Source organism: Manacus vitellinus, unplaced genomic scaffold, assembly GCF_001715985.3.
Source record: "Manacus vitellinus isolate BGI_N305 unplaced genomic scaffold, ASM171598v3 scaffold_26_pilon, whole genome shotgun sequence".
NCBI classification, from domain to species: domain Eukaryota; kingdom Metazoa; phylum Chordata; class Aves; order Passeriformes; family Pipridae; genus Manacus; species Manacus vitellinus.
This window is the reverse complement of record NW_021939960.1, coordinates 12,001,015-12,015,247: the sequence shown is the minus strand read 5'-3', so window position 1 is coordinate 12,015,247 and position 14,233 is coordinate 12,001,015. Positions and strand designations below refer to the sequence as shown.

Sequence of the window (14,233 nt, the reverse complement as noted above, 5' to 3'; positions counted from 1 at the left end):
ATATTACTACAATGGCCACATTTCATCCTTGGCTACATCTTAAAACAGGACACTGCTACTGTTTCCACACAATAGTTACATGGATGCAGCTTTGGCCTCAAAAGGAAGGGGAACAGAGAAGGCATCACACACTCCTGTTGCTCTTTCCCAGCCCCCCGCTCTCTCTAGCCTCCATCCACTCCTGCAGCTCTGCAGAGATCCCAGTCACACAGAGCTCAAACACACTGTGACAGCAGCCAAAATTTCTAAACAGCTGATGAAACTACTAAGAGTGGGGAGGAAAACGTCCTTTCTCTTCTATGCTGAGAAGTCAACAGGAATTCAGCAACTTGCCAGGAGAGCAAAGATCCCACACGAAAACCAGCACTTTGCGTCTCCCCACCCCAGCACAGCCTCCCCTGAGCAGAGTCAGAGTCTGAGGGACAGGGGGATGTGAGCACTGTTGTTTATTTGAAGAAGGAGTCCTGGGAAGAGGCACCTGCCACTCCCAATTGGAGCCATGGCAGTGAAAAAGCACCCCCCTGGGGAGCAAGGGGCCAGCTCCCAGCACAGTTCACCCCAAAGCACCATGCCCTCCCCTCCTCCTTGAGCAAAGGAGGACAACTCTATCCCCTGGGGAAATCTGGGAGGGAGGCACAAGGCACACAGAAACCTTCACAAAAGCCATTCCTGAGGAACTAGAGCAGTCAAGAGGAAATCCAGGGATGCTGTGAGGCCAGTGTGCACATGCTGCTCCAAGGTGGACCACAGCCACCTCCTTCTATTTTTGCAGAACTCAGGCCTTGCAGGGAGATGTCTTGCTGTCATCTCTCCAACCTTTGTTTGCCTTTCGATAATGATCCCAAAGCTTGCATTCCACACACTAGCCAGCAGTTAGCCCAGTTTGTTACAATATAAATCTACCTGGGAACAGAAGGAAAAGAAAAATCCACTCCCACACACTAAGGTCTGGCAGAGGATATTTTTTCCTGCAGTTCCCCCTCCACTTATTTAAAGTTTTAAAAAATAAAATCAAGAAGCAGAACAATCCTTCATGATAAGATTAAGGTCCTTGATGTGTGACTCTGTTTCAACGTGCCCAAAAACTGTCGAGCTTTCTCCTGCATGAAGAGTTGGTCTCGGGTTCCACCACAGGCCACTGCTTTCCAAGCCCTGGTCATCTGCAGAGGGAAAAGAAAGGATGTGTGCAAAGAGTTAAGGGAAAGGACAAACATCTTGTCAACATCGTGTTCAAAAAGATTGCAAAAATAAACAGACCTATCAACCATCTGCTACCACCTAAGGGAAATCAAACTTCAGCACCCATCTCGCAACCAGGAGAAACTTGCACACCACCAGTTACTCATCACAGGGTCAGGCAGTAATTTCTAAGGGTAAGGTTCCAGGTGAGTGCTCCATTTCAGGACAACTCACGTACCTTTTCAGGGCTTTTCCTTACTTGCCTCAAGACAAAAACCCCAAAGCACAAGCCCTGAAGGGATTCCAGCGATGGAAGAAATTCAAGCATAGCTTTGGGGTTTATTCCCAACCAGTACAATTTCTACAGGAGCTGCTCAACCCCAGGTCTAGCTGATCGAAGACGATTCTTAACAGCAATTAGGTGTCTTCAGTTTCGGCAGGGTCCCACAGCACAGAGGAATAACCAAAAATAAGGTGTGCTTCAGTCTCTGCATGCAGAAAGGGCACCCACAAGGTGTTTCTGCACTTCAGAAAAGCCTCTGTGAATCTCCTGATAAATGCAGCCAGAAGACACTCAACGCCCTAAACTGGAAATACCTGTTTACATGCACTGCAGAGAACCAGAGCTTGAGCTTCAGTGTTTGCTCATAGCAAGAATGTTCCACACAGCCCCAGCATGGCTTTGGGCTGATGGAGGTTCAGCCCACAGCTGGATGAGCTCCCTTCATAAGTAGCTGACTGCAAGCACCACCAGCCCAGCACAATAAATCCCCAGAGCCCAGGAGCAGCTCAGACAGCTCTGCTGTCTCTGGGCAATGGGATTTCACTGCACATCTGTACTCTGTTACCACACAAACGGCTGCACTGCCACCTTCAAGTCACTCCCAAAGCTTTATTTATATGGATCTATTAGCTCTTGGAACAACTTGATCCTGCTGAGGACAGGAGGAGAAATGGAAGTCTTTAAGAAGGGTTTATTTTGGGAAGGAGAAGGAATTATTGTGGCTGAGCAGTATTCATCTTTCAGAAGAAAGAGCTTCCACAAGACAGCTCTAATGCAGGGACAGGTGCAACCCCCCTCACTGCAGTGCTTCCTGAAGACTGAGCTACGGTGCTCAGTGAGGACAACATAGCAGCTGGGCTCTTCTGGGGTGGGAAACCACCCCCACAGGAGCCCCCAGCTGCAGTTTCACACACACACACCACACCCCCCCCCCCCCCCCTTTGCTAAGGACAGCAGGTGTTTCCATCCTCATTCAAGCTACTAGAGAGCTCCAATTACTTGGTCCAAGCAAACACCTGCAAAATCATGATCCAAATCCCCTTCTCTAAGCCACACTTCTTGGCAAAGCAGGGATATCCCTCTACTAATGCACCCTGCCTGTAAGCGGTGAAGATTTTAAAGAGATCTGTTTATGTCCCAGAGGGCATTTTTAGGCTGCTGTGACTCCAGCACAACCTGGATCCAACTGTGCAGAGCTGAGGAAAAGGGTTGCTGTAACAGCACCAACCTCAGCACAAGCTACAAGGGTAGCCTGTCAGATGGAGCTCCACACTGCAGTGGGTTCAGGATAACGTAGGATGAAGTCAGCCTAAGCTGGCTAAGGCACACAGCCTTCCCCACCACCCAGAAACACCCTAAAAATCAGAGGGATGAGAAATACCTTTGTGCTTAAGCTTTATATAGCACTTCAGAGTTGCATACCCTGAGAAACAAAAAATGAGCTTACTGCTGTCCACCCAAGGAGTGCTCACTGGGAAAAGGACAGTTTACTTCAGAGCCAGATCAATCATCCAAATTCCCTGACGGATTGGGGTAGGGTGCAAATTCCCATGAAGAAATCCAGGGCCAAACATGCTAAGCAGGTCACAGCTCTGATCAACCGCAGGGCTTTGAGCCCCAGCAGGAAAGTAGGTTTGCAAAGAAACAGAAGGAGGCTGTAGTTTGACAGTACTGGTTGTTATCTCCCAAGCTTGGTGCAGGGACAGCCCTGAACGTGTAGTGGTGCCTATGCAGTAGTTCAGAGCTTCATCCCTCACTCCTCCTCCCAAGGAGGGACAAGGGCTGCACTGGCAGCTGAACTCTTGGCTGAGAGAGCAGAGGTTGCAGGGCTTACTGGTGCTGGTGGCCTGAAATGGCTTGGCATTTTCCTGTAGGACATTTTCTCTGGCTGCACTTGCATGAAAGCTCTGTTGAGCAAATGACTGTCATTCTTCCTGCTCGAGGAGGAAAGGTTCAGGGACCTTGACAGGAAATTCACAGGCTGAAAAGAGAAAAAAAAAAAAAGGAAAACTATAAGGAAAGAAGAAATACAAACTTTCATCCACATTCACATGGACTGTTCAAAGGCAGCTACAGGCTGCTTTGCACAGGGGTTTTTTTCAGAGCAGAGATAGCTCTGTCCCTGCTCTGAATGCAGAACTCCTTACCTGGGCTCTTTTGAAACACACAGTCTTGGGGAGGGCAGGCAGATTTTGTGTCATATCTTCATCCACAATATCCAAGGCTAGAGACTTCCGGACCTTCCTGATGGGACTCCTGCGCAACTGGAGGACATAGAAAAAACAGTGTTAGCATGAATCCACCCAGAAGACTGCCATCCTTAGGGCCCAGGGTACACACCAAGCCCATGTCATCCTGGGTCTGCACGGCCCCAGCATCTCAGAAAGAAGGATTGCTGCAGCCTTCCCCACCACAGGGCACAGCAGCTTCCAGTGCTCTCTTCCTGGCACCTGCAGCCACCAATTTAGAAGACAAAGACCCTTTCAGTAGGAAGGTCTGAGCCAATAGACCCTTCGTACCAGCCCACAGCCTTCTGGGAGCCCAATGTGCCCCAGAAGCTCCAAGCGTGCCATGGGTCTCTCCAGTAGGATAGCAACACAGCATCTCCTAGCAAGCCCTGAATTCAGTATAAACCAGGACATGGCTGGCAGTATTTTCAGCAGGCCTTAACCTCAAATGCCTCTTGCTGATTCAAAGACAGCGGTCAAGGGGCCAAAAACATTTTGACATCAACAACAGGATGAATAAAACCAACCAAAACATCCCCTAACAGCAGAGGGCAGCTCAGCAGCAGGTACTGGATGCAAAATCAGCTCACCCCTTGTTTCCTTTTCTGTTTCTCAGCCTTCACCTCATCCTCTATGATGAGTTCGATGCCAGCTTCACTTCGGAGCACCTCTTTCAAGTCTTCTTCCAGGTGAGGAGTCTGGGGCTGGTGTGAAAAAGGCAGAGAGAGCACAAGGCAGTCAAAGTCTGTATTCTGGGCAGGCTCACGAGTATTTCTCTCAAGGGATAACGGGGTCAGGAGAGACCACAGTGGGAGGACAAACACAAAGATGACTTCCAATTTACTTCCCAGCTGGAAAAGATATGACAAGTTTTCTGCTAGCCTAACAGATTTCCAGGATCTCTAGGCATGAGAGACTCTTATCATCTGAACCCCAAGTGTGGCATCAGCAGACCAGTATGCACACAAGGCCTGGGATACTGGAAACCACCATCCCCACAACACCCACATTCAGAGAAGCCTAGGCAGAGCATTTCCTTGCTTTTCCTCAAGGTCATCATAGCCAAGCACTGTAGCCTGATTCAAGGGCAGGTTTTGGCATTTTTAGCTGGTTTCCAGAGGAACTAACAGTTCTGTGGCTACTTACAATGAAATGATCATCATGACAAGGTCCCCTCCCATCTCAACCTGGCACTACCAAACTGCACTTTGTTCTGGCACAGATAAGAGCTGGTTCACGGCTCTGCTGCAACCTGCCCCATGCCCCATCATGCTTCTGCCACCTGCAAGCCACAGCCCTGCCCAATGATTACCAGAGGTCTAATTGGTCCATATTTCTCCAGGGCATTTTTGAAAGGCGTGGGAGTATGAGGCGTGTTGTCCACCACATACGTCTGATCTGGTGTGACAAACCTGAAAGCAGAGAGGGGGAAAGAGAAGGGATCAGACCTGCTGTAACCCACAGAAGGCAACAATCCACCCAGCAGTTGAGCACAACACTTGGCTGTGGCCCCAGTCAGCCTGGGCACTTGCTCCCTGCAGCTCAGAGTGGAGCTGTTTTGGGAGGGAACCACTAATTTAAGGAAATCCCCAGCCTGCCTTGCCCCTCTCTTAGTAGTGTCGAGTACTGAGAGGTGTGTTTGAATTGAACCAGTCTCCTGTCTGGAAAAGGACTCTGCTCAGGGAAGAGGAGGAAGAAAGGACTTACGCTAAGTTCTTCTGGGGCAGAGGGGTCTTGTCCCTGTGCAGTGGGGTGGTGACAATCACTTTCTGGCTGCACACAGGTGTGGAGGTCAGGGATGGGTTCTCCAGTTCTAGTGTATCCTGTTTGGTCCAAAAGTTTAAGAACTGAACAGCACAGGAAAAAAAAAGTGAACACAGTCAGTCTCAAGCATCCCCGCATCACATCACAAGGCACTATTTTTTCCTCAGTAGGGAGAGAAAATCTGAAGTATGGACAACACTCCCATTCTGAGCAGCTGTCCCAGTGTAAACCAGGATGACTTATGGACTCATACAGTTCTGTACATGGACACACATGTGAAAGTTGCCAGAAGGTGCCTCACACCTATAAAGGTTATTTACTTCCCGTAAGGGATGAGCTGATACAACTACTACAACTACCAGCTACAGTGTGGGAGAGAAGTCTCTCCTTGCACCAGTAATCCCAGCTCACCAAAGGTCTATTCCAACCTCAGGTTAGCAAACATGAGGGAAGACCATGTAACACAAAGTGTACAAGTTAACAAGTTTAGCATTGAGCTGCTTTCAGCCTAAACTGCAAGAAGACTGCACACTCTCTCATCTCTGCTAGGATTTTACTTCATAACAGCTAATAAGTGACAGCTTTACTCAAAAAAGGAATGAGGTTTGTGCCCAAGAATCTATCAGGACAGAAGAGCTGTGTTCGTGACATTCACTGATGGCTGAAGCTCAGCCCAAGAGGCAGGACATGCCCATTGCCTTCTCAAATTCACTCCAGACTTTCCTGTCATTTACACTGAGCAAAGTTAAACATTTCAGATCCTGATCTGATTTCCCAGTCCTTGTTAGCCTTGCATTCAAGGCCAACCTGAACCTGCATGTTGGACTGTCCTGTGGTGCTCTCTCATGTGCATCCAGGGCTGCAGGAATAAAGGCCTGGAGGGCACAGGTAGACAAAGAATCTGAGCAAAGTTGCTCTGGGAACTGTGCTGGAAAACACAGCAGACTTTATTCTGTTTTATAAGCAGAACTCCACAACTTTCAGATATGAGAGACTACTGGGTTTGACCATCACAGTGCCCTAAGGTGATGTATGTTGGAGACTGTGTGTGCACAAGCATGTGGACACTGTAAGAGTCACGACACAGGTCAAAAGACCCCAAGGCCCTTTTGCAACAAAGACAAGCCCAGGAGCATTTTCCCAAGCACAGAAACGCCGAGGTCTGCGCAAGGTGTTTGCTGCCCTGAACTGCAAACAAACAGGGAAAGCAAATTTTCACTGCTGCCACTCTGCTACCCACAGCTGGGCCAGCAATGCCCTGGGGACAGAAGCAGTGTGCTCTACAGCATGGGCAGGCATGTAGATCCATCCCCACAGTGGTGCTTCTCCACAGTGCCCTGCCTCTCACACAGTGTAGCTGGGCTTTTCTGAGGCTGCAAGCACTCCCAGAGGCAAATGCGGTCTGCTGCTCCCAAAGGAAGGGCAGCACTGAAGAGAAGCAGTGCCAGAACCCAGTTCTGTGGCTTGTTTTAGCAAAGGGATACACCCTGCACACTGGCACTGTCTCATTCAAGGCAGAAGAGACATTCAAAGCTGGCAGAGCTGATGGGAATACATGGCATTAGGGCAAGAAGACAGAGCATGAACACGCTAATAAAGCTCAGGCCCAAGCCCAGGCAGAGGAGCACAGACGGGGCCCTGCTGTTTCCCTATACCTGAGATGGAGAGAAGGGCAGTGTCTTTACAGGGGTGCCCTTGGGGGTCATGCTGTTGCAGGAGTCAAGGAAGGACAGACTGGTGCTGGTGACGTTCTCCGTGACAGGGGAGAGGGAGATCTTCCTCTTCTTCTGCCTCATCAGGACTGAGGGTGGGGTGCCAAAGCTCCCCTCAGCATGAGGGGAGATGGGGATGAGCTCTCCCTTGCTGCTCCTGCTCAGGTCGGAGATGGTGTGGCCATCCAGGCGGTACTCGGTCATGCTGGGCAGGGACGGCGTGGCCTCACTCAGTGTTGGCCTCATGGGACTGTTGTTGCTGCTGCTGCCACCAGCAGAAGGTTCCTCAGGCAGGTCAAACTGGGTCAGGTCACACCACCCACCGTCTGGGTCCTGCACACAAGGGAAACCATCAGTGGCAGCCCAGGAGCGAAGCTGAGCAGCTGACGGGTGAAGACGCAAATTTGAACTAGGAGGTGAAGTAAGTGGGTGATGGCACCAAGCTTTGGAAGGAGCCTGGCTAGGAGAGCTCCAGCCCTCCTCCCCTCTGCTGTAGGCACAGCTGGAAGCCAGATCAGGGCACTGACCCAGCTGAAAGCTGCTGTTTGTGCACAGGCAGGTTTTTATGTTTCTGCAAGATTGGTTTCCCAGCTCGGTTCACAGCACAGCCGCACAAACAGCTGCACCCCTCCAGAGAGGGGACAAAAAAAGCAGCTGGGGAGAGGTCTGGAGACAGGGGCTGAATGAAGTGACCGTCACCCAACAGCAAACCACAGTCTTGGGCACATTGATAGAGCTGGACACAGGGCTCTGCACTGCTGAAAGCAGAACCAAACCAGTTCAGAGATGAGCTGCTTCACAGCTCCATCCCACCAACACCCAGTACCATACAAGGACCCATATACGGGCTGCTAAGCCTCGGGCACAGACTGTCTTCCTATACACAGGCAAAGTGGATCCTTCATGGATAATCAGCTCATAAGCTACTCAGGCAGGCTGGGGGCTGCAGAGGCACTTTCCTCTGGTGGTAGCAAAGTGCCCTGTTGATTCTAGCCAGCCTCCCACCCTGGTGTGCCTCTGTCACCCAGCGGACATCAGCAGTGCTTGACTGGCCCAAAATTACTAGTTTCAGTGAAGCTACCTCCACTGAAAACAAACAGTGACCATATGCCAGCATGAAAGGGTCTGTCCTCCGTAGTACAAATGGGCTTGGCTTATTCCCAGTCAGTCCTGTCCCATCCCATCCCATGACAGGAGGAAAGAAAAGCCAATAAGCATGAGCTGAACCATTATGAAAATGAGTGCTGGGAACACTCTGGCCAATAAAGAAGGATTTGATATCAGATTTACCAGCACCTACAGCCTCCCACACCAGCAGAGCCCATGCACAAGGACACCCACCTAGGGAAATCTGCAAGCCCACAGCAATACCAGCAGAGCTGGAAAGGTCTAATCCAGCCCTGAAAGAGAGATGGTAGGAATCTGCAAGGCAATGACAGACCCAGCCCTCCTCAGGCCACCCATGGTGATGAGCAAGGGGACTTGGTAAGTTCATTCAAGGATGAAGGATAAAATCAGTCTCCCTTGGGGGAGCAAGGGACTGTTACTTACAGATTCAATCATGTCCAGAGCTTCATTGAAGGCTGGCACACAACTTGGGTACAAATAGTTGGCAGCTTCGACAACCCATTTGTAGGGTGATTCAACGAACGAAGTGGCATCCTCAGGCACTGCTGCCTCTTCTGGAGTTCCCTCCATGTTCTGCTCTGCCAGTTCTGCCGCTGGCAGCTCCGAGGGCAACTCCTGTACACCCGTCACCTCCTCATCACTGACATCTTCTTCTTTTATCTCAGAGATATCCACCGGCCAGTTCGGCAGGACATTCTTCACACATACAAGCAAAGAAAGTCCAGATATTAGTAGAAAACAAAGGAACAACGGCAAGTCTTGGGTACAAAGAACAAGAGTCCCTGTACACATTCAGGTTTCCTATCTGCCATTCAGTTTTACATCCCCATTCTCCCTCACTGCTCTGTCCCATACACTACCTGAGCAGGAGTCCATGCAACATAACAAGCACAGGACTATTTAATTGAAGATTTCTCTTAACAGTATCCCAGGAGAAAACTGAACATAGGCTGAACAGGTAGCACAAGTTCTGCATTTCCTATTTTCCAAGAGCCTGCCTTCAAAAAACCACATGCTTTCTTCGTGAACACAATAATTTGGTGTCCTTCCCTGCTTCCTTTTTTAGAGGAAAGAAACACAGTATCTCTTCACCATGCTCCCACACACACACACTGTCTAGAGCAGCCTCCTTTTCCTACCAGCAACAGCACAACAAAGCCAAAAGAACCTTCAGTGTCCAAGATAGACCTGATGCTCAGACTGGCAAGATAACAGCTCTAGCATATGACACACTTGGGCTCCCATCACACCTCTAGCTCCTGGAGGGAGAGATCTCCCAAGAGTCAGTCCCTTGGAAAAGGCTGGAGAAGGCACAGTCAGTCTATGCAGACACCAGGCTACAGCAAAGGTAGCATGAGGCAGCAGAAGGGTGGATGAACAGCTCCAAAACACATTAGCAGAGCAGAGGACTGACCCACTTGCCTGCTGCAAGTGCTGGTGCAGTACCTGGCTCTCGGGTGTCGTTTGACTTTGTCTCTCCTTGTTATCCACCTCCACGAGCAAGTACAGTGACTTGGACTCCTTAGTTTCATTGAGAAAGCCTCCCGTGTCCACCTTCCGCTTGATGGTGGAGTTCCAGTGATTCTTCACAGCATTGTCGGTCCTGCAGAAAAAGCAGAAGAAAACAAATCACCATTTACAGTAGCTCTAAAGTACAGCTAACAGTTCCAACACACTCCCCAGCCCCCTCCCGGGAGCCTAACACATGGATCTCCATGGGCCACCCAGCTGGGAAGGCAGCAGTGAGCAAAGAGGTCCTACCTCCCAGGCAGCAGCTTGGCAATCTCCGCCCAGCGATTCCCCAGGACCTTGTGGGCCTCAAAAATTATACGATCCTCCTCCTCTGTCCAGGAGGACTTCTTCACCTCGGGGTTCAGGTGGTTATGCCAGCGTTCCCGGCACTGCTTCCCTAACCGCCCTTTCAGGTGCTTGGCTATCAGGGTCCACTGTTTGGTGCCATATTTTTTAACCAGTTCAATTACCTTTGAAGAGAGAGGGAGGGAAATAAAGACATGGAAGAAAGGAGAGGAAGGTCAATACACTCATCTTCAGGCTTTGCTCTTCAGCTCTCCTGGGACTAGTTAAGGGCAGACAAGGGCCCCTTAGGAGGAAAAGCTGGAGGGATCCAGCAAGGACAGTCAGGTGTACCAACCCTCACGAGAGCAATGATTCTGCCAAATTTCTGTAAGAGGCTGTTTCCATGCAGACACAGGGCACCTGTGAATGCAGATGACCACTTCAAGAAGATGAGGTGGAGACTGGCAGGTGCACCAGAGGCAAAGGGGCCCAGACTGAGAAACATGCCCATTTCTGAGCAAGGGCCAAGTCCCACCTGCTCTAAGGCTCCTCTGCCCTCCCTTCTTCTGAAGACCTGCCTGCATGACAACAGTCCCCATCAGCTCTGCACTGGTCTGCTACTCCCTTTCCCAGTGTGCTACAGCCAGGACACGCCAGGGCTGCAGGTCCATGCTCTGCTAGCACCAGCACACACTCAGGGAGACCTTCAAAGCCTAAACAAGCCACATTCACTTAAGAGCCATCCACTTTGCCTCTTCCCCTTCACCCAGGGCTTTGTCACTTCTGCCTGAGCCTCAATGCAAATGCTTCTGGGCACAAAAACTGTTCCGAGCCCCTACAACGTCCAGGGCACAGTCAGGATGAAACCATCTACTTCCTGCAATGTTCAGCCTACCAAAATCCTAGCTGAAGAGTTTTCAAAGTACATTCCACCCTGGCCAGCTGTGCTCAGCTGAAAGGTGCAGGTAGAGAGGTGATGCTCAGTGCTCTTGGCATAGCACAAATGTCCCTACTGCAGACCCTTGTCTGTCAAGCACAGACAAATGGGCCAAAGGTGCCAAACTGAGGCACAGGCCAAGGAGCTGGGGCAAAGCAGTGTGCAGGGTTGGGAGGAGAGAGCTGGAGCCCAGCTTGGCCAGGATGGGTAGGCTGGTAGAGTCTGGACAATACAAAGGGAAGGGGAAATCAGGCAACAACTGCTCTGCTGTAAGGTGGGAGGACATAACGAGAAGCTCCCTTGGGACATGCTTGACATAAAGTAATGGGACCAAAAGAAATGAGGGAGCAAAAGTGTTACAGAGAATCTGCCAGGCTATGATATTTTGTAGCAGAAAACCTTGGTAGAAGTTGGAATTTATTCCAACTTTTCTTAAGTACATCAAGACGACGAGTCTGAGTTGGCCCCTCTTAGCTCACTCTGCAAATAGCAGAGAAACAGGCTCACAAAAGTCATGATTTACCAGCCAACCCGACATCCACTCCAGCCTGCCTACTGTGGCAGAGGAAATGCCAGTTTTATTTTCTCTTGAATCCAACCTGGCCAGGCCAGGTGAAGACCTGCCAGCACAGAGATGAATTAATTCCCTTTTCAGCTCTCTCCCCTGCAGATTACTGTGGCAGTACTGTGTGAAAGGGAGAAGGTGTTTACCTGAAGAGGCCTAGAGCTGCTCCTGCACATCACAACCATGGCTGCTCAGGCTGCTCAGAGCAGGTCAGACAGTGCTGCTCTCACGGGTATCCCTCAGTGAGAAGAATTACACATAGTTTACCATAAGATCTGAGGGTCTAACTCCTCCACCCTCTCTGCAGACAGAGACAGTCCAAACACTCTGGTCCTCTTGGCCCTGACTTACCTTTTGGTCCTCTTCTTTGGTCCAAGGGCCCTTAACCAGGTCTGGATTCAACACTCTCAGCCACCTGTACTGACACTGCTGATCACTGCGGTTCTGGGAAAAGGAAGGAGAATAGCCTTGTGTTAGACTGGAGGCTCCAAAAGCCCAAAAATCTCCAAAGGCAGTAGCAGTCCCCATACACAGAGGCTGTCCCACAAAAAACCTGCAGAAGCACATGGAAAATACTTACTAAGACCCTAGACCCAGGGCACTGGGCACAGGGACAGGAACCTCAATTTCTCACCCCAGCTCCAACAGACTCACCCTGGAAAGCCCTCTGTACAATGTCTCCCTGCCCTGAAGCAGCCCCATTTCACAGCCTGGAGCTGCTGTCACAGAACAGTCCCACTGCACAGACACAGAGAACCAGCACAAGGAGAAGAAGCAACATGCAAACTCTGTGATTCCCAGCTGGGCAAGGGGTCACTTACAGGAAAGTGACTGGCCAGGAATTTCCAGTCATTCTGCCCATAGTGGCTTACTAACATCTTCAGCTGCTCATCCTGCAAAGAACAAAGACACCCACTTTCAGATATACTGAGGGAACAGATGCCAGAGGCACCCCATGGCTGATGGCATCAAGAGAACAAGCTAGATATTTTGAACAGCCAAGAAGATTTTGTTGGCATTCTGTGTTCAGGGGAGGAAAGTAGCTCACACCAGCCTTTAACAGCATTCTAGTATACGGAGCCAACTGGAACAGACTTTGGTTCTGGGCTCTGTACTAGGACAAGCTAATACACTGAATACAAAACAAGAGCTCAGCTCTGTTCCAGTACAGTCTGGTTCTAACCCTGTGGTCAAGGGCCTGCTTATCCAGCCCCAGTGCACCCCTGATCAGATAGTCCATCTCCCAGCTCAGCCACTGGTTTTGCCTGGCCAGGAAAGCTGACTGGTTGAAGTGTACCATCACTAGCCTGGTGGTCTTCTGTCTTTCGGTGCTACAGGGCTCTACAGCATCTCTTCCATGATCCCTGCTTATAGCCTGAATGTGTGTACTCATACAGCTCAGAAAAAGCCTGTTATAGGGGTCCTTGTCTGTGAGCTCTGGATGGGCAAACAGGCATGACATTATTCCCTGCCCAGCATGAGCCCAGGGCTTTGAACTCTCCACAAAGACCACCTTACTCAGTGTCCAAACCCCAGGGAGATAGGACATCTTGTAGTTTTCATAGAGAACAAAAATGATGGAGGAACTGGGAGGAGGGAAGTGAATATCCCAACTAATTTCATGCTCTTAGCCAGGATGACGAAGCCATGATTCCAACACTTTCAGTACTCCCTGCTTTTGCTAGAGAAAAAGGAGAACACTTCCACTGCACAATTCAGCTTGTTGGAGGCCCCATCCATCCTCTGGAATCCCTCTTTGCTCACATGAGTGCTGCAGGCAGCGGATGCCTCGCTGAGGACTCACGTGCTTAAGCTAAAGAGGTTGGAGCTCTTGCTCTTCAGGCTGCACTTTAAACTCCCCTGAACTCTGAGCCTCATTCAGACCTCAGATCAGAATAAAAGACACATGGTCGTCTCCAGTAGCAAGACAGCAGGAGGTGGGGTCATAGTCAGCAGGTAAGAACTAGGGTGGAGTCACCGAAGCCCAGGGTGCCAGGCCAGATGCCCACCCCAAAACACCTCTCTTGGCAAATTCTGGGCTCTCACTCACCTCTTCTTGGGTCCACTTGACTTTGCACCTGCCATCCCGCTGCTCTGGCACATCCGATTCGGTATCCTGGTAGCGCAGCTCATCTTGGTCCTCACTAGAAATAAAAAAATGAAGATTATAACTTCCAGCTCTGACGAAAACGCAGGAGAGGGAGCAAGCCCCACCATGCAGAGCAGAACTCCAGATCTGTCCCTTCTAGCACTGAGCCTCAACATCCGTCCAGACACCCCAGGTTTAGAGGAGACCCTCAGCTTTGGGCTCTGGCGGCTGCTAGTAACTTTCATGCTGCCCAGAGCAGGGTAAGGAGCGTTTCTCTTCATTTCTGCTCCCTCTGTCCCTCGGGGAGGACTTTGCATCTGAGGGGGCTGGCACCATTCCCCCATTCCAGTTCCCCACCTCCGGGATCGCTGGAACGAAGGGAGTGGGCAGCGCCGACCGGGCGGTGCGGGGAAGCAGCCCAAGGGCTCCAAGAGAGCAAACCCAGGCCCAGGTGGAGCCCCTGGGACCGTTCAGCGCGGGGATCCCGGGGCCGCCGCCCTGCGCGCATCCCGCGTCCCGCTGTCCGGCCTGAGAGCGGGAACGGGGCGGCC

The 14,233-nt window shown here is 50.7% G+C and overlaps 1 protein-coding gene across 1 annotated transcript in view; it reads right to left on the bottom strand.

Annotated features, from left to right (window-relative positions):
* Window positions 1–473: 473 nt before the first annotated feature.
* MYBL2 (MYB proto-oncogene like 2) overlaps window positions 474–14,233 on the bottom strand; it is a 14,916-nt gene continuing 1,156 nt past the window's right edge. Inside the window, exons 2-14 of the mRNA XM_029960438.1 lie at window positions 13,644–13,737; window positions 12,415–12,486; window positions 11,945–12,037; window positions 10,056–10,276; window positions 9,741–9,897; window positions 8,718–8,990; window positions 7,110–7,499; window positions 5,398–5,537; window positions 5,003–5,102; window positions 4,281–4,394; window positions 3,610–3,726; window positions 3,297–3,443; window positions 474–1,160 (exon numbers count right to left, since the gene is read on the bottom strand). Of these exons, the coding sequence (XP_029816298.1) occupies window positions 1,032–1,160; window positions 3,297–3,443; window positions 3,610–3,726; window positions 4,281–4,394; window positions 5,003–5,102; window positions 5,398–5,537; window positions 7,110–7,499; window positions 8,718–8,990; window positions 9,741–9,897; window positions 10,056–10,276; window positions 11,945–12,037; window positions 12,415–12,486; window positions 13,644–13,737 (2,047 nt within the window). The 3' untranslated portion in view covers window positions 474–1,031. The remainder of the gene's footprint in view (window positions 1,161–3,296; window positions 3,444–3,609; window positions 3,727–4,280; window positions 4,395–5,002; window positions 5,103–5,397; window positions 5,538–7,109; window positions 7,500–8,717; window positions 8,991–9,740; window positions 9,898–10,055; window positions 10,277–11,944; window positions 12,038–12,414; window positions 12,487–13,643; window positions 13,738–14,233) is intronic.